Here is a 21,671-nt window from a genome sequence, read left to right on the forward strand (position 1 = left end):
TTCTAAGTGGAACAGGCTTATAGGTAACCACTATAGATTCATTATCTTCTGGTGTATCTCCTGTGATCTGCTTGTATCTGTTGATTTCTTGTCTAATTCTTCAGCTATCAACTTTGAGCAGCTGGGACCCTTGTTTCATTTATGATTCTGAATCTTTTAGAACACTCAGTGCTGGGACTGGAAGACACTAGAGGAAATGCTTTTTGAACTTAATTTCATGTCTCTCTTCTGATTAGTTTTGAAGTAGCTACTTAAGCATGCCAAAGGGCTGGCTGAGATTGTATGAATTTTGAAGTCATCCCTTGGGGTTCCTCTTGGTTTTGATGTCTGTGCACACACTGAGATATAGCAATATTTCCTCCATACAGTTGTGGAAACTATTAATTTACATTCCTTCAAACCACACCAGCAGTATGGCTCTTGTCCCAGTAATTTAAGTTTTATGTATTGTTTTCTGCATGGGATGGTAAAGCCAGGCAGGCCTGCAGTTTTAATGCAGTATTTCAGATGTAAGACAGCTGAATTCTTCATCGTGCTTCAAGCAGAAATGCAAAGTAGTGGCAGAAAATGGTCCAAGTGAAAATTTGAGTGCAGTTTCCTATGGAGCCAGATGGGTGTGCAATTAGCAAATTGTTGAATGATTTCGGGACCAAAAGCATTTATTTGCTGCCAATTGTGGTTTCATGTTCATCTGTGTTTGTAGGGTTGAGGGGTATTACAGAATATCACAAGCTTAAATGGTGAGACAATTATTCTTATAGTTTAGATTTTTTGTGTGATTTTTGTCTGCATATGGTCTTGATTTTGATTTTGGAGGTGGTCATAGCTCTATCAGAACCAACAGATATTCAGTGATGGCTCATTCATCTGCACTTAGGATTAAATTCTGACCTCCAAAAATATAAACAAGTCTTATTTTGTTTTTAGCAGACTATAAAACACTATTCTGTGTCGTGCCTTTTTGTTTCAGCTAATCTCTTGATATCAGTTATATCAGTCTGGAGTATGACTATTGATGTTAATCAAACCCATCTGACACTCAGGCTGTCAATATGATCTTGGTAAGCACCTACTTTGGATATAGGGAAGGGTTTAGCCACAGCAGTTGTGCATCAGCTGAAAAATCTGTCTGTGGAGTGTGAATTCATGGTCCCAGGTACAACTGATTTACTACCGTTACTCAGAATAGGTTGTTAAAGGATGTCCAGAGTCTGTCACAGCACTCTGAGGTCTTCTATGTGTCCAGGAAGCCAGTGTACCCAAGCCATGTGGGCAGCTTGAACTCCCAGGACTCCAGAGAAATCTTCTCCTGCTGACTGTAGGAGTTCTTCCTGCTAGATCAGTATCTTGCACAGACTCAGGGAACTGTGCTTATTTGTTTGCTTATAGAATTATGTCTTTTGTGTAAAAAAAAAAAAACAAACATGGAATGGGGTGTGTGCAGCTGGAGGGGATGGTGCAGCTAATGGTGTGATTTTTATTGTTGAGTCTGTATGAGAATCTGATAAGCCCATCTAATCATTTAACAATTGTTGTGGGCATGAGAGTCTAAACATTGGATTTTATTTTACAGCAAGGTAGCAACATATCTTTCAGACAGAGCACTGTATTTTGCAAAGCCTTTTACAAGAGCAAATAGAAGAATTTACATGTGACTAAGGATTTCTTTTATTTCATAAGTCTTTTAATTTGTTTGCAAGTATACTACTAATGTATCAAAACAATTAATTTCAGGAATCAAACTTTGCAATTAAGTATCAAAATATCTTGATACTTAATTGCAAAGAATTGCAGAGTTTCAAAGATAAGTATCATTCCAGATCACAACATTTAAACTTCTGTAATATTTTAAGTCTATTATCCATGAATTAATCTGGACTTTTGTTTCATTCCTTTTCTTGGAAGGCTGGGAAGCTGCTGAAAGGGGTCACTGGAGTTGGCTGAACAAACGTGCATCAAGAAAAGCACAGAGGAAAAGACAATATCTTTGGATTATGTTTGCAGCTGTTGCATTCAAGACAACTTCATTGGGAAGCCCACTTCAGTGATGACTGAATGTAATGCAAAAAAAAATTGCTGAAGTTTCCCAGTTTATTTTCAGTCCTTGTAGTTTTTATTATGTGTTTTCTGCCAACTTTTATAGGACTTGCCAGTCTTTGATGCATTTATGTCTGTTGTCAAATTTAGTAGACATTCAGCCTACAAATTACATTGCTCATTTCTTTAAAGAACATTTTTTCTGAAAACATTTGCATTTTTATAGCTGAATGCATACTCACAGAAGCAACATGGCAAGTAAAATTTCCAATACTGTTTTGTAAAGGAGAAATAAAAATATTCTTTTTGAAAAAACAGAGGTTCTAAACATTTTTGTATTTAATGGAGGCTGAACTTTATTGATTTAGAAGCTAATAGGGGCTTAACTTAGTGAAATGTAGCTGTTAACTTCACAATCAGTGTAAGTTTGGTTTTATTTGACTGAAATTTCAAGAAAACCATATAATTTCTTGTTCATCCTCAGCTCTTAGTGCATCTAGTTCACAGTTTAATAAAAATAGAGCATGAATGGGAATCAGATTTCAGAATAAGTGGGCAAAACTTTTTATTCTGATTCATCTTTGTAATCAGACCAGATGTATATATCACCTTTCATCCCAATGTGTAAGAGATTTGATTGGTTTTCAAAGGAAATTAAACTGGAGAGACTTAAATTTTTCACAGACTTAACTGAAGCAACCAAAAAAATTAGAAGAAGACCTAAACTGAAGCTTGTATTTCATTGCTATTTAAATGAGCAACACAAAGCTTAGGATAGGTGTAAATTTGAAATTCTTCCATATCTGTGTGCATATGTGATGTGACATGACAGAAAGTGAAGCTTTGTGGGGTTGATTTGATTAGGAGAATGCAGAAGAGGAGCCACCCTTTTGAAAGAACCTTGCCAAATCAGTGCAGACCTCATCAGAGAGCAGTAGTTGAGTAGGATACATTTCCTGGAAGAACACAGAATAGATGATCCCAGTTGTCAAATTTCTGTTTGTGAGGGTGGAAGTTGACTGTGAGAAACATTGGAGAAGCCCTGCATCACCTCACCAGTGTCCTACTCTCACAGCAGCTGGAAATGAACAATACAGAAAGATCCGGTGGGACTTTTCTCATCCTTGGGTGGTGTGTGGTTAAAAATATTGCTAGCAGTGATGGAAACACCAGCACATAATGCAAGCTTTTCTTCAAGGGTTTAAACATAAATAAAACATGTTTTGGATGTGAGAATTTTCCCCTAGGTTATTCTGGTTGCTGATGGAGATTTTGCACGGATAACCCAAGTTTCCCCTGTGGCACTGCATCAGTTGCAAGTTTCAGATATGTGGGAGTAGCAGAGTGGGAAAGGAGCCCCTTGTGCCTCATCCTTTTCTCTGGAAAGCTGCATGTTTGTATATGCAGTGGCAGCCTCTTTCATGCCTCTTTGTGTATGTGTGGACCACATAAGTGGTAGTTGAAACTTCCCATCCCTAGGCCAGATGAGTTGGAGTTCAAGCTTGTCATGAATTTGGAAGTGATGGAATAAGCAGAAAGTAGGAAAGAGGAATGAAATATTTTCACCTGAATTAATAAGAATTTAAAAGTGGCCTTTAGATTTTCAATATTTTTAAGTGACCCTCAATTAAACAATACATTTCAAGAATTTTTACCTTACTTTTGAATACCTAACAACATTCATTTTAGCTTGCATTTCTCAAATAGTAGGCTATATCCTTTGAGTACCGCTTGTCTGCCCTGCTGCCTCCTGGGTTTTGGTTATTTTTTTTGCGATTCTTTCAACAGGATGAAACCTCATCATTATGACTTAACTGAAATCTCTTATCCAGATTTCACTATCTGGACTTGTTAAATATATGTGTAATTATATACATATAATTTGAATTCTTCCTTCTCACATGTGGACACTACCTCTCTCTTGATCCACGCCCATACCATCTTCTGTATTTAAACTGTGTACCTTACCAGTCTGTCTAGTTATGCACTTATTTTGTATCTGGATGACAAGGCCTCCATTCAATTCTAAAACAAAACAAAAAAAAAAAGTTATGTTGACTCCAATACAAGTTTCTACAAACTGCTAACATTATTCCCTAAACTGTCCTGATACATGAATACCAACAGGGAAATAAACTAAATATTATGAGTTCTGATTTCATAAATCCAAGAGGAAGCTGATCAAATTAAAAAAAAAATATAGAGGGTGTAAAGTATAAAATGTTGCTTTTAAGCTTGACAGATGTCTCCTACTCAACAGCTGATTTAAAAATAACACCATTATACATTAAAATTCATGAAGTATTCTTTTGAAATATAAAACATAAAGCACTATCTTTAGCAAAATATTCTGTTAGAGGAAACAAATGCCTTAGAAGAAGCTGGATTCTCATGCGTGATATTACTATGAGAAAACTGTCACATACCCAGGACTTTTGAAGGTGAAGATAATAAGAACTTAGAGGTCCTTTAGCCAATGACCTAAATTTTTCATGACAAATACTAAGGGTACATTGCAATTCTAGTTCTCTGTCACTTTAAGTGGTTAAGTACTGCAGAGGTTTAGGTTTGGTCCTGCAACTATCACCCTTGTAGACTTGATCTTGACTACTGTACTGTACTGAGGTTGAATGTACCAAAACATCTAGCCTCTAATTCAATTTTTTCAGTATTTCTTAGAATTTCTACAGGACCTTACCATGGCTTGATATTTTTACAGTAGAAGGATAGATGTATTTTTTATTATTGGAAGGGCATTGCTAAAGTATGTAATATTTTCATGCTATGTGTCTTAATGGAAGTTTGACACAACAGCAGACAGGGTGTAGCATAGTCAGTACTTGTACGCTTTCATAATGGGGTTTTGTTTTATTTGCTCCTAAATTGATCTAGGTAAGGCTAGAACACGTCTTGACTACTGTACTGAGGTTGAATATACCAAAACATCTAGCCTCTAATTCAATTTTTTCAGTATTTCTTAGAATTTCTACAGGACCTTACCATGGCTTGATATTTTTACTGTAGAAGGATAGATGTATTTTTTATTATTGGAAGGGCATTGCTAAAGTATGTAATATTTTCCATGCTATGTGTCTTAATGGAAGTTTGACACAACAGCAGACAGGGTGTAGCATAGTCAGTACTTGTACGCTTTCATAATGGGGTTTTGTTTTATTTGCTCCTAAATTGATCTAGGTAAGGCTAGAACACTCACTAATTATATGAAATATATTATGTTATTAAGGTTATTCAACCCTCCCCTTTGGAAAAACCTGTAGCTTCAACTTTTCAAACTAGCCTTGTTTGAACTGAGATTTTACCTTCCTGGAGACTGTTTCAGGTGGTGACAGGTTTGTTGAATGTCCCCCAGTTCCTAATCAATGAGCAAGAATGATTGATTGGTATAGGCATAGAAGGCCTGTGAGAAGTTTGTAGATGAGGAGGAGCCTCCAAGATAAGGCATTTTAGCACAGACTGAATTGGATTTGTTCTCTATTTCTTACATATTTTGTGATTCTGGGTAATGCCCTGAAACAAATGCTTTCCCAAGAGACCACACATTATTATGCTCTATTTTCTGAATGTGATATTGGAGATCCCAGGGTGTAGCTTACAGAAGGAATGTTAGCAGTACCAGAGAAAAAACCTATCATGAAACGAATTTTGTATTCAGAGCTTGAAAAATGATGAATGAATTGGTGCTCCATTTTCCACAACATGAAATACATTATTGTATAACTGTTTCTTAAATGAGTAGCATTCTTCTATGCTGTAGACATTAGTTTTCTAAAAAAGTATTAAACAATACAATATGTATTATAAATAGCAACAATATGTAGAGAAAAACCAGTGCATTTGTATATGAGTATAAATATAAGTGAGATATATGAGTATTACATGAGTTTTCTTACATAAATATAGGAAAACCACCTATCAGGGCTTTTGCAAATACCTGAGCACATGTAGAAAAACCTGTTGACTATCTGGCCATTAATGTATGCAAACCAGTATCAGCAGAGAAGCAAACATAACTTAGCAATGCCAAAAGTTGCCTAAGAAAAGGAGATTTCTTTTTCTAAGTCTGTCACTTGGTGTAGGAACTCCAGACTTTGATATTGTCACCATTAGAATGAAGAAGGCGGCATAGAAATTGGCAGAATTTCTGGAGAATAAGGAGTTTGTATTCCTGCACTTATTTTGCATTTCCTTAGGTCAGTGTGGAGGCAGGCACATTGTTCTGCTCATTCAGGCCGGTGGCATCTGGTTGCTCAGAGAAGTTTTCAAGTTTGTCTTGAGGTGGAGAGGAGCACTCAGTGGCTTCTGCATGTGAGCCCCAACAACCCCATGCAGTGCTGGGGGCAGAGTGGCTGGAAAACTGCCTGGTGGAAAAGGATCTGGGAGTGCTGGTCAAGAGCAGCTGGACAAGAGCCAGCAGGCAGTGTGTGCCCAGGTGGGCAGGAAGGCCAGGGGCATCCTGGCCTGTGTCAGCAATAGAGTGGCCAGCAGGAGCAGGGCAGGGATTGTCCCCCTGTACTCAGCACTGTTGAGGCCACACCTCCAGTGCTGGGTCCAGTGCTGGGCCCCTCACCATGAGAAGGATATTGAGGGGCTGGAGTGAGCCCAGGTAAGGGAAATGGAGCTGGTGAAGGGTCTGGAGCACGAGTCCTGTGAGGAGCAGCTGAGGGAGCTGGGGGTGTTTAGCCTGGAGAAAAGAAGGCTCAGAGGGGATCTTACTGCTCTCCACAACTGCCTGAAAAGAAGCTGCAACAAGGTGGGGTTAGTCTTTTCTCCCAGGCAGCTAGTGACAGGACAAGAGGAAATGGCCTCAAATTGTACCAGGGGAGGTTGAGGTTGGACATTAGGAGGAATTTCTTCACAGAAAGGTTGTCAAATGTTGGACCAGGAAAGTCCAGGAAAGTAACTGAATCACCATCCTTGGAGGTATTTAAAAGACTTGTAGATGTGGCACTTAGGGACATGATTTAGGGGTGGACTTGGCAGTTTAACTGTTGCTAAAGGTCTTCTCCAACCTAAGCTGGTCTGTAATTCTCCCCAGGAGAGCACTGAAAAGGCATCAATGTCATGTGTTGCCTTTGGTGTAATCCTGATAGTGAACTTGACTTCCAGAAAAGCTGTTCTGATTTCCAGACACTCTGAGCCATGTGGTTTGTGGAATGGATCATTGATGTTAGAAGGATCTGGCTCCTGAGTTTGTGCTTGGAATTGAGGAATGACAAAAACGCACAGAAGAAGACCTTAGTTGCAGCAACTGTTTAAGTCCAAACATTCTAATCTGAAACCTCTTTAGATGCCTCTGTGTTATAGTGTAGGTTCATAAAGTGGGCTGTCAGGTTATTCAGACTGGTGACATTTTACTGAGTTACTTTCCAGGCACACAAAGCATAGAAAATGTTGAGTTTGTCTGATATATCAGAATAACGTCCACAGGTAAAAGTGGATGAGTTTAAGTTGATTAATTAACCACAGAGGGTTTATTGTGATAATCTATAGATCAGATTACCTTAAAATATGTGCTTTCTTTCTGCAACTCCTGCTTCACCTGAGTTCTTCTAATGAGTATCTGGCTGCTGGGTTCACGGTGACTCCTTCCTTGCTGCTCTCTTCTGGTAGAGGAAAAAAACCGGACTTCCTTGTTTGGAAAGCTCAACATTTGTACTTAAATATCTACTAGTCCACCTAAAAGTTAAAAAAAACCCCCTCAAACACAGAACCTTAATTTATTTCTCGTTGTAAGTTAAAGCCAGAGGGCTCACTGTTTTGATTGCTCAGGCAGCACATGCGATATTTGCTCCTGTTTTTTTAAAAAAGGGGTGTTGCTACTCTGTGTCAGCCAGGAGAAGCCCTGGTCACTCCTTGGCTCTCCTTTCTCTGAAAAGGAAGGAAGCTCTGAAGTCTTGAAGGGCAGAATGAGAGAGTGTGGTGAAGACAAAAAGGAGCAGAATGCAGAGCTGGTGGGAGTCATGTGCTGCATGGGTCAGTAATGCAGCCGGAGCTGGGCTGGCAGGGCTGCCTGCGGGACAGGGCAGAGCTCCCTGGGGCTTTCTGTGGGTTTCCTTCCTTAGCTGGTGTTTATGTGGTCATTTACCTTTTTCTGCTTCATCTGGGGTGGTTCATTAGGTGTGCTCTGCTCTGAGCTTGAGCACACCGAACACTGGCGCTGCATTTTTTCTCTTGGCGTGCATTTGCTTTTCTGGGAGCATTTGGGTTTTAGTTTCAAAATCACACTTGTGATGTGCTGGTGACCTTTTTCCCCCTTTAAGACTGGTGGTCATAACATGACAGGTGTCAGCTTTCCTCTTCCTTATGCATTTGGGTCTGTCAGTTACAGAATTTTTCAGAGTGTTTGTGTAATATGTATGTATATATAAAGGAACAAGGGTAGTAAGCATCAATTCTTTTGTGTATGTTAGCATTTTAATTGAAAATAGTGTTGAAATAAATAGTGACTTCATATTCTAACAAGATAAAAGAAAGTGGATTTTTCAACCTTTTTGTTTTTCTAACTGTCATCAAAGTAACATTTCCCAAAATGTAAACTTCTGTATATTTGGTCAAAACTAGATGGGGTTACCTTAGTAAAAAAGACACTTTGTACACATTGTGAAATTTTGTAGTTGAGAAACTTTGTGTTCTTTTTAAAAGAGCTGCTCTTAATGAAACAGTTAAAAGTGAAAGTGTTTCTGGAATTATTTCTGATATTTTCTGTTGTCTACATGTACTGAATCAAAGCTTCTACATTATTGTGATAAATAACTTACGTCAGAAATGGTGTCTTGCTAGATGAAGGCTATGGAGAAATATATGTATAGCAAAATATTTTCTTAATCTGCCAGATTTTTTTTCCCAGTAGTACAACTTTGCTCTCTAGCTTCTCTTTCTCCTCTTTATTTGGGTCTTCAAGTAGAATAAGAGACTGTAGAGCTGTGAAGTGGGGGAAAAAAGCATATGCCAGAAGCTTAGAATATCTTGAGTGGTGTGGAAAAAGCATTTAGGAAACAGCAACTCTTCTGAACAGAGCCGAACATACAAGTACGCTTCACATACTGCCTGAAGATTTCATTGCTACAGTGAGCTGTGGCTATAAAAGTTATAGGTGTGTTAAAAAGGATTGGAGAAGAACCAGAAAAAATGTATCTATGACTATTAAATGCAAAGATATGAATGAGCATGTAGAAAGTCCGTGAGTCATGTAAGAGGACTATGCAAAGGCTTCACAGGCTTTTACTTGTTTTGTTTTTGCTTCTGTTCCTCAGTAGTCATTTCTCACTATTGTTAGGAACCCCATAAGGTGCTCAGTTTGGCCCAGGATGAACTCTTGTATAATGTCTTGCTGTTTTGAAATACTTCAGTATCACACCAGCGATTTGAAAGACCTTCTGTGAATTTATTTTAATTTATTAATTGTTATATTTGACTAACCTGAAAACTGTATTTTTTAATGTAAAATACAAGACCTGGTTCAGTCTTTTAGTGATGGCACTGGGTACACAGGGATTTTGTTTTGCTACCTGAGCTCATTGCTCATTCTCAGCCACACTGCAAATAGGCTGAGTCAATGAAGCAGCTGCAGTTGTGTCATACAGGGCTGAAGGGCTCTTGCTATTTTAGACTTGCACGGGTGGTCCCAGTCTAACACACTGTGACTCCTGCTCTGGGGAGCTCTGGGACGGTGACCAGGCTCTGTAGCAGTTGTGCTGGCTGTGGCCCTGCTCAAGTAGCTGGGGATAACTCCTGTGCTGGGGTGGTGGTTAGATTTTCTCCAGTGTGGCTTGGCAGAACACATGCTTGTGCTCCCTACCCAGAAGTGGGATGCTTTCTTACCTGAGTCCGTTGCATTTGTTGTTTCTCCCCAGCGTTTGTGGGCAATCATTGATGCTAACTGCCACGCCAGGGAGCAAACTCCTGGCAGAGGCTGGGTCCCATTTCTGGGTTAGTGGACATCCCTGTTTATTTTGTAGAGGGTTTAGAGTCCTTTCCCTGACTGAAGCTGTAACTAGCCCTTGTGTGTTTGAGCAAGGGTGCTCTGCCAGTTGAAAAGCATAATGATTAAATTAGCTTTCATATGGCAACAAATTTTCTATTGCTTAATACACTAGTAATAATTTGATTATATAGACCATGAGTAGCATTTATAGTTCTTAAGAGTTTGCCATGACCTTTTCAGTACATTTTGAGTGCCAGTTGACTTCTTGAAGGCAGTTAGATTTTTATCAGTAGGCAACTGTAATACCTGAGGGGCTGTTGCCCTGGAGGAACTCACCTGGATCATCAAGAAAATTTTTCATATCATGCTGGGATGTACTGAAAGAAACATTTCTGTGCTATTATTTTGATTAGATGTTTTGGAGCTTTTGCAGGCTATTCTGTTTTTAAAAATTATTAGAAAATTAATTTTCTAAAGGTCTTCATAAAAAAACACTTCTGCATAGTTTGTAGAGCTGTTAAAACATTTGTTTTTCCTTTTTACCTCTAGATGAGCGTGACAAAGTACAAAAGAAGACATTCACAAAATGGATAAATCAGCATCTCATGAAGGTCAGTTGTTATTTCTGTCATGTTTGGATGACTGATTGCTACAGCAGTGATTGTGTCTTTTACTACATGTTTGATTTCAGGATGCAGCTGTGTTACATGTAAGGAAGATCTTAAATTGTGAGGCTGATGCATGTGCTTTGTCTTTGAGGAGTTGAAATGCTGCCCAAGGTGATTTAATGGAATACTTGAATTTGAAATTAAAATGAGTCAAAGTTGATTTCTTTCTATAAGGCTTGGCTCACTTTTGGAATTAGTGTGTCATGGCTGTAGTACCACAGCTAAGGCAAATGAAGGAAAACAATATCTGAAGTACCCTGCTGAGGAGAGGAGAATGACCTTGAGAGAGATCTCTAGATCATCCTGTGGCATCAATATACTGCTCATGGATTAGAAATAGAGATTTTCCAGGGGCAAAAGTTACTTTTCAATACCTTTCTTTTGAATAGCAATGAACTTTGCTTCGGGGACAGAGCATATTAGTTTAACACCATTTACAGATTTTACTTGACAGAGAACTAAAAGCTGTGACTTCACCTTTACTGCATGGCCCTTCAGTTCTAAATTTGCTAAATATGCTTCTCTGGAGAAACAGATTGTATAATCACTTGACATAACTTTCTTTGATATCCTCCCCACTCTGATGTTGAATTCATGTAAAAGTCACATTAAATAAAATGTATCTGAGTTGATAAAAATAAAACCTGTCAGAGTTGAGAATTAATTAATGAGTGCTGTATTCAAATACTGTTGGAGAGATCTCCTTGTATTCATGTTTAGAGAAAACCAGAATTTTTTAGGGAACAACTTCATTATATCTCTCTTTCTTGTGTCTGCTCTTGTGAGTATTTGAGCAATATAGGACACTGAAACAAAAAAGAGTTTCTACAGCGTTGCGGATGTTTAAAACTACCTTTTTTGTTTCGCATCTTTTAAAATTTCAGAATGTATGTAGCTCTTGTAAATGGTGTGATGGCCTGAAATTATCCAGGCTCGGAACTGAAGCTGGAGTCAGTTTTGCCTTTTGCAAGAGACCTCTCTTGCAGAGGGATCTTTTGGTCCTTCTCATCATGACTGAGCCATCAGCCTCTGTCCAGCATCCAACCTTCCTGTGGCCAGGGTGAGTCTGGAGTCACAGAGCTGCTCATACCAATTGGTTTCTCTTGGTGAATTTTAGACCCAAGGGAAACATGCTGTATCTAGAAACAGCTGCTCCAGGGACCCCTTCTATGCAGAAGCCTCCTCCTTTTATTCCTAAAACATCCAAGTAGCCCCATGTCCCTGCAGAAAATTTTACTTGCTAATGAAAAAAGACAAAAGGCAGTTCTGCAGCCTTCCTTTAATGAATTTTGCCTCACGTCTATAATATGAGAAATGTATCCATTGTAGAATATTTCAGAGAAATTAAAGGGAAAAAAAGCATCCAGGACAGTTGCCAGGACTCTGGAAGTAAAATGCAATATCCAAATTAACCACCAGGCATTTCTTCATCTAATTGAGGGTAATTGTTGTCATGTTTATAGGGGCTACTCATGTTTTTGTGTATTAAAGAAGCATTTTAAAAATGCAGCTTTAATTTTCTGTGGGATGCAGAAAAGCCCATCTGAAGCTTTTTGGAGAGCAATCCTTTAATATAGGTTAAAAATAGTGCCTTATTTTCCAGAAGAGCAGTGTACTGAAAATGATATTTCTATACAACTTCATTTTACATATTTCTAAAACATGCACAGTCATCACTGCCACGCTGTCAACCTCTTGGGAGTAGCTTAAAAGAGATTTAAATTCTAAACCCATAAAGAAATGAGGGTAAAGAGTTCACTCTAAATCGTTTTGCATTGCTTGCCAAGGTCAGTGGCCTTAGTCCTTCATTTCCAAATAGTCTGGGTTGGGTGATTGCAGAGGAATAGATGGAGATAGAAGAGACAGATGGGGTATGTTGATTGTGTGTATTGCTGGCCTTGATCTTCATCTCAGATTGCTCACTTTAGAATTCAATTTAAGGGTTGCTAGCTCACACAAATATAGTTTGACTATAGATCTTCCATTAACTTGGAATTTACGTAACAACTCAGCTTTGTCTTGTGGAAATAGTTTGAAAGCAGATGGTGATACAGTTGTCAGATTTCTGTTCTTAGACATGGTTTCTAGAACAGTGACTTGAATGGAAATTAAAATCAACCTTTCAAGTGTTCTCTGTCTTACGATGTAAGGGCATATTTAAAAAACACTCTAATGTGGAGGGAAGGTAGAAAAAATAGCACAGTAAAGGAGTACATTTCTAGCAGAGACAATGGACCTCTCCTAGTCAATGCACTAACTTGGAGTTGAGCCCTCATTTTCAGCTACCTCATATTTAATACTAATCATATTCAACTCATAGTTGCACATTCACTGCCAATACCTTGTTTCCGACAAACCAAGATGGGAATTTTCTCATTTCAGGCATTGCAATAGGTTTGAGCTGGTTACCCAGACTTCTTTAGTAGATAAGCTGAGGGAACAGGCCCTTTTAAATGTCCCTCCACTAAGACATCTACCTAAGGGGAAGATGAATTTTATCCTATAAATGCTTTTGCTCCACTGACTGTAAAAGGAAGTCAGTGTGCTTTGTCTGTAACATGTAGGGTCCAACAAGAAGCAGAAAAGATGATAATGAAATTTTGAGAGTTCTTGGGAAAGAACAGACCACACATGTGGATGTGGCCCCACTATGGGCATGGGGATGGATCACATTTTAATTTAATCTTTTTTCCTTCCTATTTGTGTTCTTTGCTTTCTTTGTCCTGTTTCTTTTCTCTGTCCCCTGATTATTCTTTTACTTTTTTTCTATGCCTTTTCTCATCTCTTTTCACATTATTCTTTCTTATTTAGTGCTTTCCTTCCTCATTCTAATTCAACTCCTATTTTTCTGCAGTCCTTAAGAAATTCCCAAATTTTCATGCTTTAATACCAGTATATCCAAGAGGTTTTATCGTAGGTCAGCAGCAATGATGCTTTTACGAGTTCCCATCTTTTGCTGGGGAATGGCATGGGAGCCTACTGTCACTCTTCTAATTAAGTTCTATATGTATGGGATTTCCTGAGCAATCACACACAAGAAGATGACTATAAATATTTACCCTTCTGCTGTCTGTTGCCCATCTCTAGTTGCATTAGATTCAAAGCGTATAAGTGCATAATATTTAAAATTCGGTGTTAGTCCCTTGTCAGTTTTGTTGAGCAGTAAAGCATGTTATGTGCTTTGCTAAAATAGAAACACAGTCATTGCACAAATATTTCCTGCTCGTGTTCTTGAGATACCTAGTTTTTGACAGGTACACAATGTGTTATTTGCAAAATTCAGCTGTTTAAGTTATCTTTGAATTCCACAGTTTAAGGTCAAGTGGACTGTCACACTAAATTTTTTTAATGCCGAATTTTTTCTTTTGAATTGATAACAGATTTTCTGAGGACTGGTTGGAGCTTTAGACTTGCTAAGGCTACTGTTTGCTGTCTGATGGTGTGGCTCCAGTTTAAATGTTATCTTTTATGTCTTGTTGACATACAGGCTGGAGAGGTGAGATATTGGACTTTAGACTTGCCTGCTGCTGTGGTATGAGCTTCCAGGGAGAATTCACATACCAGTGTAGTGGTGGGGTAGAGATCTCTCTTCTTGGAAGCAGCCTCTGCTTCCAGCAAGTGTTTCACTCTGTTGCTGTAAAAATAGGGTGTTAAATCTTGCTTGAGCAGTAAGTAACCCTTGATGTGACAAGAGCAGGTAAATTTGTGGCTGCAAGTTATATTCTTGTGTAGTGTTCTCATGTGATCCTAAAGTGCCCCAGGAGAAATCCAGCCTCCATGAAAGCCCAGAAATTCTTCCTGACATCCTATGAATTCAAAACCCCAAAATTAAGGAAATAGAGAGGCAAGTATGAAACTCAGGTGGAGGATGAGATGAAAGTCAGTAAATAAAAGAAGCTGTTGATGAAAACAGAATAAAAGCAGATAAATTTCTTTGTTTCTGATTTTCTTTTTCAAATCAATTTAAAATATTTTTTGTAGAGCCAGGTCCTAGTCCTGAGAGATTAAACGGGCTATTTTGAAATACTTTGTTTTTTTATTAGAACTTATTATGTACAGAACATAGAACTAAAAGCAAGGCAAGCAGAGACTGGCTAGTGATATAGTGAACACTTCCCTTTAAGGTAAAATGTTTCTTCCTTTTCATGGAATAAAAAGTTGTAGAGAGCCTCTTAATTGGCCTTCTAGCAACACTCTGTGCCTTGGCATCTCCCTGAAGAGGGACAGCTGTCCCCTCCATGGCACTGACAGGGAGCCCAGGCCCCTGGTGCCACCTGCAGTGTGGGTTGGATTTTGGGACTCTTGGCTGGCCATGTATTGGGAGAAACAAGCTGCTGATGGGAGCAATGGGCAGCATCCCTTCACAGTCATTAGTTGCTCCAAAAGTCACTTTAAAAGGTGTTATTAACCAGAAGGCTTTTGTAAGTAGCAGGACAAAATGCTTTTGAAAACTGTTGTTTTAAAGTCCAGTGTTCAAAACCATGTACCGTGTTTCAGTGGTAGTGCATTAGCGAGAGAGAGAGCAGCTTTTTGTTGTGCGAAGACCAAATGAATAATTCAGAATAGAAACCTGAAGATATTGATTCCTGTGTGTCCTTCAGGCAGCACACGGTTTGCAAATGGCCTCTTAGGTCGATTGCTTTGTGAAATGTTCAGGTATGACCTTAGTGGCAGCAGGATATTCCTGATAGAGCTCAGTCATTCCTTGCTGAAAGCTGGCACTTTACTGACACTAGTGGTTATCACTTGGGGTAGCACTGCTCTCAGTATCTTCTCTTCCAGCCAGGCAGTTAAGATGTCATTTAAAATTCCCCACCTCTGCTTTTAGAAATGAGTACTTTGTAGCTCTACATTGGTATTAAAGGAGGAGGCGCCTGGTAGTAGCTCTTTAAAAATTTTTTGATTTAACACCTTTTGATTTTGAAACATGCTCAGAAAAAGCTGCTTCCTCCCCCACCTTGTTAAATAAATTAAGACTGATTCCTTGCTGTGCTGGTGCATCTAAATGAGCTTTGTATACTCTCCTCCCAGTTTATTCTGACAGCTGCTGCAAACTGTGTTGGGCGCAACTTCTGTAAAATTCCACTTCAATGTGGGTCCCAGCTTGCTTTAGGCACTGAGTGCAGCTGAAGTATCAGTATTTCCTCCTCTATTTTGGAATTCAATTGTTTAGCTATGTCTACTGTCTTATGGGTGGACAGAAGAATATTTCAGTTTTTCTCAAAAATTTTTCCTGTTGTATTTTCAGAATTAATTCTAAAAGGTCTTGAAGTGCTTTTTCTTTGAGACATAGTCTTTCTAAAAAATAAATAAAAATAACTCTTGAAGAACATCATCAGTGAATGGTGTAAAGGAGTTTTTGTTATTTTCCCTGGAAATAGGCACAATTGCAGTTTATTAATTTTGTACACATTTTTTTTCAAAAATCCTCCACTTGGAGGTAAACCACACTGCTTAATATGGTCTGTAGCTGTTTGCAAAGCAGCTCAGCAATCAAACTGGGGACTCTTTTGGTGTTTAATTAAAGTTTAGATGTGGGAGTAAAGTAACCAGGAAACAGTGTGAAAAAGTAGTGACAAATGCCACAAGTTAAAGCTGCAAGAGAGGAGGAAATTGTACAAAGTTTTAAAGGATAACGATGAATTGCATCACAAAAATCTCTCTGCCAGTAAGCAAATAAATAAATAAACAAGCAAATTCAAGTCAATAAAAACGGTGCCACAGATTTTAAGTTTATTTGATCCTCTTTAATGCATTCAGACTTCATGACTAATTGGGAACAGGAAAGAAATAACTGAAACCAGTAAATTAAATATGCAAGAAATATAGGCTAGCTTGAGCATATTGACATTTTTATGGCATGCAACCCTATTGAACCAGTTGAGTACATGCTTTTATGTGTGTTGGATTTTTTAAGAAATTGGTTTATATAGGTGCTCTTATATGAAAGAATGAGTATAAGGAGGACTAAGTCTGCCATGCAATGGCTGCACCATGAATTAGAACCACTAGAATCAATATGCTTCCTGTTATAGACTTAATATATTAATGTATTAATTAATTCTCTTTTTTGTTCAGTCCATTGTTTGCAATTAGTTCTCAGCATAGATTTTATTTAATATTATTGATTCCTTGGAGATTGCAATAAATAAAATTCTAGCATTTGCAATTAATTGTTGACTTTTTAATTAATTGTTAAATTATGCATGGGCTTATTTTTATCTATATACTTTTGATGTATCCTTGTCTAATAATAACTCATATATCAGTTTAGAAGTACTAGGGTTTGATCTAGCTCCCTTTGGGCTAATGTAACTGTGCTATTGGCTCCAGTGGGAGCAGTTTTTGCCCCAGTATGTGGACTCCAGACAGTGAGCAACTTCAAACATTTAATCATAAACATTACCTAAGTATTTTGTTCTGCAGCAATATTTCATATACTGTGGAAAGCAAGGCTTGTCCTGAGGTAGTGTAGATGTGTGACTGTGGGGACCTAAGAAGGCATCAGAATAAACATGTTTTTCCTGTAAGGAAATGTGTTCTCTGTTAAAGACATTTATACTGCTTTGAACAGAGACATTTAAAGGCAATGACACATAGCATCACAATGCTCATCTACTTAGAGTACCTTAATTTTAATTGGAATAATATTTTATCAGCCAGCCTTAGTGTTTTTTACCTATTTCAGGCATGTTTGGAGTGTATTTCCTTTAGTGAGGGTTAGTTTTAGAGCTGAGTTTAATGTTATTAGCATTACATTTGCATACTTTAAGCAATTCCTCCCTGGTAAGTTACATTTGACGGCATGTAGTACAGGCAGGAATGGTGAAGCCAAGTTGGAAACTCAAAAGGTGATGAGAACTGGGTGTACTGAAACACTGTGGCACATTTCTGGCCAAAGAAAAAAGGCAGTATGACTGCTGTTGATTGGAGGCATTGAGCTGTATCAAGAAAATTGATGATGGATTTTTGGTCACTAACTTAGCATTGGAAAGACAGAACTGTGTAGCAGTGGGGAAAATCATTTATCCTCATAATTGACAGAAGGGACAATGTGGAATTCTGCATTTGAAAACTTTCGAAGGACCCCTCCGTAGCCCACATAAGAAAGGCATTTCTGTGGCACAGCTCAGCTCATCCCCAAGCAGGTGTGCAAACCACACTTGCTGTTCTGTTCCCTGCCTGCTGCAGGAGTTGAGGTGGCTGCCTCTGGACAAGTTTTGTGAGTGACATGCCAGCCATAGAGACCTTCAGCCTGCCAGATTCAGAAAGTCACTATCAAAGCTGCTTTGTTACTTAGGTCTGGACTGGCTGGGAGGGGCTGCTTCAAAATTTTAAAAAGGAAGATAATTTGGAAGCAAATTTGGTTGTAAATCCCAGGCTCACTTTTCAAAGCAAAGAGAGAAGCAAGAAGTAATAGCAAGATAATGAACTGGAGAAAGCAACAGGTAGGATCTCCTGGGGGAGTAATACAGGAGAGACAGAAATGCAGGAGATCTGGCAGTTATTGAAGGTGTTTGTGTAAGAGGCACAAAGGCAGGCAACAGCCAGGCAGAACAGATAGGAGACATTGTATAGAAAATACTGCTGCTTTCAAGGTGTGTGAAATACAAAGGAGCTGTACAAGAAGTGGAAATAAGGGTAGCAGGACTAAAGGTTTGTATAAAGGAGTTAATAAAGCAATGTGGGGTAAAATCAGAGAAGTACAAGATCCAGAATGAATTAATGTGACATGGAAGATCACAGGAGAAAGGCCCTGTAATTATGGCAGAATATGATGAAAAAAGTATTTTTTACAAGTACATTACCAAGGAATAGAAAAAGATAAATAGTTTTGGCCAATGTAGAAATGTCTGAATTACTTTGGTCTCTTTGTTCTATAAATGCTGAAATATGTTTTAATAAGATGAGGGTGAAATTCAGATAAGGCAACAGCAGATAGAAGAATATTTGGATAAGCTACATTTTCTTGCCACACGGTTTATTTGTCCAACAGTTAGTAGCAAACTGATTTGTAACATTTTATCATTCTATTTAAGAACTCAGAGGAGAGGGGAGACTTCTAGAAGTCTGCAGTTACAATAAGCATAATACCTCTCTGCCAAGGAGAAGAATGAGTTCTGGATCTTGCAGTGTGATTTCTCTCCCAGGAGAGACTGTGGAACATCTGATCTCTGAAAGCAGGTGGACAAAGGGGAAGTGGTGCAAATGGTATGCTTATACTTGTTTACATGCTGTAAAAAAAAACATGTAGGCTCATTAGCAGATCACTGTCACAAAATTTGTATGAAAGGATAGGTGATAGAGCTTGCTGGGGTATTGACATTCATAATGGCTGCAGCTGCAGCTAGAGCTGGTTCTGGGAAGAGCGAGTGCCCTTGGTTCTTGCTGCTGCCATGGGTGCTGTCAGGTGCTGCAGCAGCAGCATCTGGCTCTGGGAGGCAACACCCATGAGCAAGGACCTTCCACTGAGAGGGAGCATCCCAGTGTCTGCTGCCCTCTCTCTACATTATCTTCAAGTGAGATTTCAAGCTCTGTGACGAATGAATTAATGTGACATGGAAGATCACAGGAGAAAGGCCCTGTAATTATGGCAGAATATGATGAAAAAAGTATTTTTTACAAGTACATTACCAAGGAATAGAAAAAGATAAATAGTTTTGGCCAATGTAGAAATGTCTGAATTACTTTGGTCTCTTTGTTCTATAAATGCTGAAATATGTTTTAATAAGATGAGGGTGAAATTCAGATAAGGCAACAGCAGACAAAAGAATATTTGGATAAGCTACATTTTCTTGCCACACGGTTTATTTGTCCAACAGTTAGTAGCAAACTGATTTGTAACATTTTATCATTCTATTTAAGAACTCAGAGGAGAGGGGAGACTTCTAGAAGTCTGCAGTTACAATAAGCATAATACCTCTCTGCCAAGGAGAAGAAAAGAATGAGTTCTGGATCTTGCAGGGTGATTTCTCTCCCAGGAGAGACTGTGGAACATCTGATCTCTGAAAGCAGGTGGACAAAGGGGAAGTGGTGCAAATGGTATGCTTATACTTGTTTACATGCTGTAAAAAAAAACATGTAGGCTCATTAGCAGATCACTGTCACAAAATTTGTATGAAAGGATAGGTGATAGAGCTTGCTGGGGTATTGACATTCATAATGGCTGCAGCTGCAGCTAGAGCTGGTTCTGGGAAGAGCGAGTGCCCTTGGTTCTTGCTGCTGCCATGGGTGCTGTCAGGTGCTGCAGCAGCAGCATCTGGCTCTGGGAGGCAACACCCATGAGCAAGGACCTTCCACTGAGAGGGAGCATCCCAGTGCCTGCTGCCCTCTCTGTACATTATCTTCAAGTGAGATTTCAAGCTCTGTGACTTTACCTTTGCAGGGAAAGGTACACCTGTTTTCTCTCTGGCTATAAATGTGTCCGGCTCCAGCCTTTTGTCATGTCAGCAACAACTGCCATTCTTGCCCTGCCACAAACCTCACAGGGTTCATTGCTTGCCCTGGATTATGCCCAGGGAGCTCCAGGGACTACACACAAACTCTTCACCCTGCCTGTGGACAGCATGGTGCTTAGGAGACAAGGGGGCAGCTCGTAATTCTGCTTTCTCATGGACACACTTGTGGGCACGTGGCTGTGAAACTCTGCCTGGCTGCATAACTTCTGATCTCTGCTTGGGCAAGAGGTTTGTAGCCATCTCTAACAAAGTAGTAAGAAGATAAGTTTTCTTGGAAGACCAAGGGTAGGTTGTGATAATTTGAGTTTGTTTAGTCTGAAGCTAAGAAGACTGAAGGGAGACATGATAACGTAAAAAGTGTTTATGCAGAGGCTGGTGAACACGTGATTTCTGAAGTCAAACTTTAGGGAAAGGGACAATAAAAACATCAGTTTATTTTACAAGAGATTTAGTTCGAAGATTAGTGAGGAAAAATGTCCCTCTCTGTAAAGCCAAGTAAGTGTAGTCAAACACTGAAGCACTTGTACTGTGTTTTGCATTTCCTTCATTTGGATTTTCAAGAATAAATTAGACAAGCATCTCTAGTGTTTTTTAGCCAAACTGCACAGGACTGAGTGATCTGTTCAGTCCTTTTTAACCTTACACTTCTACTATTTTCTGACAGCCTTGTAAGGCACAGCCCTTCTCTGGTGAAGTATTATTCAGTTTTTGAGTCTTGAAGCTGATCACTGCGAAATTCCTTAGCAAAGCTTATATTTTTATTACTTTAGTGATTTCAGTCTGCATTAATCCTACAGTTCCAGTGAGAATGCCTTCTTTGAGATGGTTGCTCTGTAAAGTGAAGCTTAGTGATGTTTGCTTTATATTCTTTGTTAATTGTTTGTCACATTTATACCTTTGTAAATAAAATATTTTTAAAAGGAGAGAACAGATGTTACAAGAAAGCAAATCCACTTGGTTGTGAGTCACACTTTCTTTGTTTCAGTTGTTTCTGAAATATATAAACATCTTTAGTGTTATACACAAAAACACCAGAACAAAGTGTACTGATCTGAAGAAAAATCTAAAAGAATTACAGTGGTGCAAAAGAGGGAAGAGAGATGGAAATGCTGTGCCCTGAAATCACAAATTCTGCAATAACTGTTGTTGGCTGGGAGTATGAGTGGAGTGGCATGCCACATGCCATGCCACATGCCATGCCACATGTGGCATCAGCCCCTCATGTTCTCTTTAAGCTATCCACAAAATAAAGGTTAACTCAGTGTAGTAGATTCTGAAACTTGCTGCACATCTGTGACTTTATATTTTAGAACTTTAAATTGTAGCAGTGATGGAGTAGACATCCATTTTATGTTAGTAAATATGCATTTCTGCTTGTGAATCTGCAGGGGCTCCACTGAGGTGGATTTGCTGATGCCAATATGCAAATTTACAAGCAGAAAACCAAGACTGTGCCGAGGATTAATAGCAGGGGGGTAGTGCTGTGATAAGTAACTGGAGTGGGACCTGGGGGATATCCTGAGCGGTTGGATCAGTGCTGGTTGGAGAGAACCTTCCAGCCCA

The 21,671-nt window shown here is 38.9% G+C and overlaps 1 protein-coding gene across 12 annotated transcripts in view; it reads left to right on the plus strand.

The window, feature by feature from the left end:
• DST (dystonin) overlaps positions 1-21,671 on the plus strand; it is a 290,720-nt gene that overhangs the window by 76,620 nt on the left and 192,429 nt on the right. For 10 of the 12 annotated variants that reach the window (XM_041410734.1, XM_041410735.1, XM_041410736.1 and 7 more), the window contains one exon: positions 10,532-10,593. In XM_041410734.1, the coding sequence (XP_041266668.1) occupies positions 10,532-10,593 (62 nt within the window). Of the gene's footprint in view, positions 1-2,032; positions 2,058-7,949; positions 8,032-10,531; positions 10,594-21,671 lie in introns of those variants that run through there. The other 2 variants (XM_041410740.1, XM_041410739.1) reach the window with 2 other exon arrangements.

This window comes from Onychostruthus taczanowskii, unplaced genomic scaffold (assembly GCF_017590055.1).
Source record: "Onychostruthus taczanowskii isolate IOZ18803 unplaced genomic scaffold, ASM1759005v1 scaffold33, whole genome shotgun sequence".
In the NCBI taxonomy this organism is placed as follows: domain Eukaryota; kingdom Metazoa; phylum Chordata; class Aves; order Passeriformes; family Passeridae; genus Onychostruthus; species Onychostruthus taczanowskii.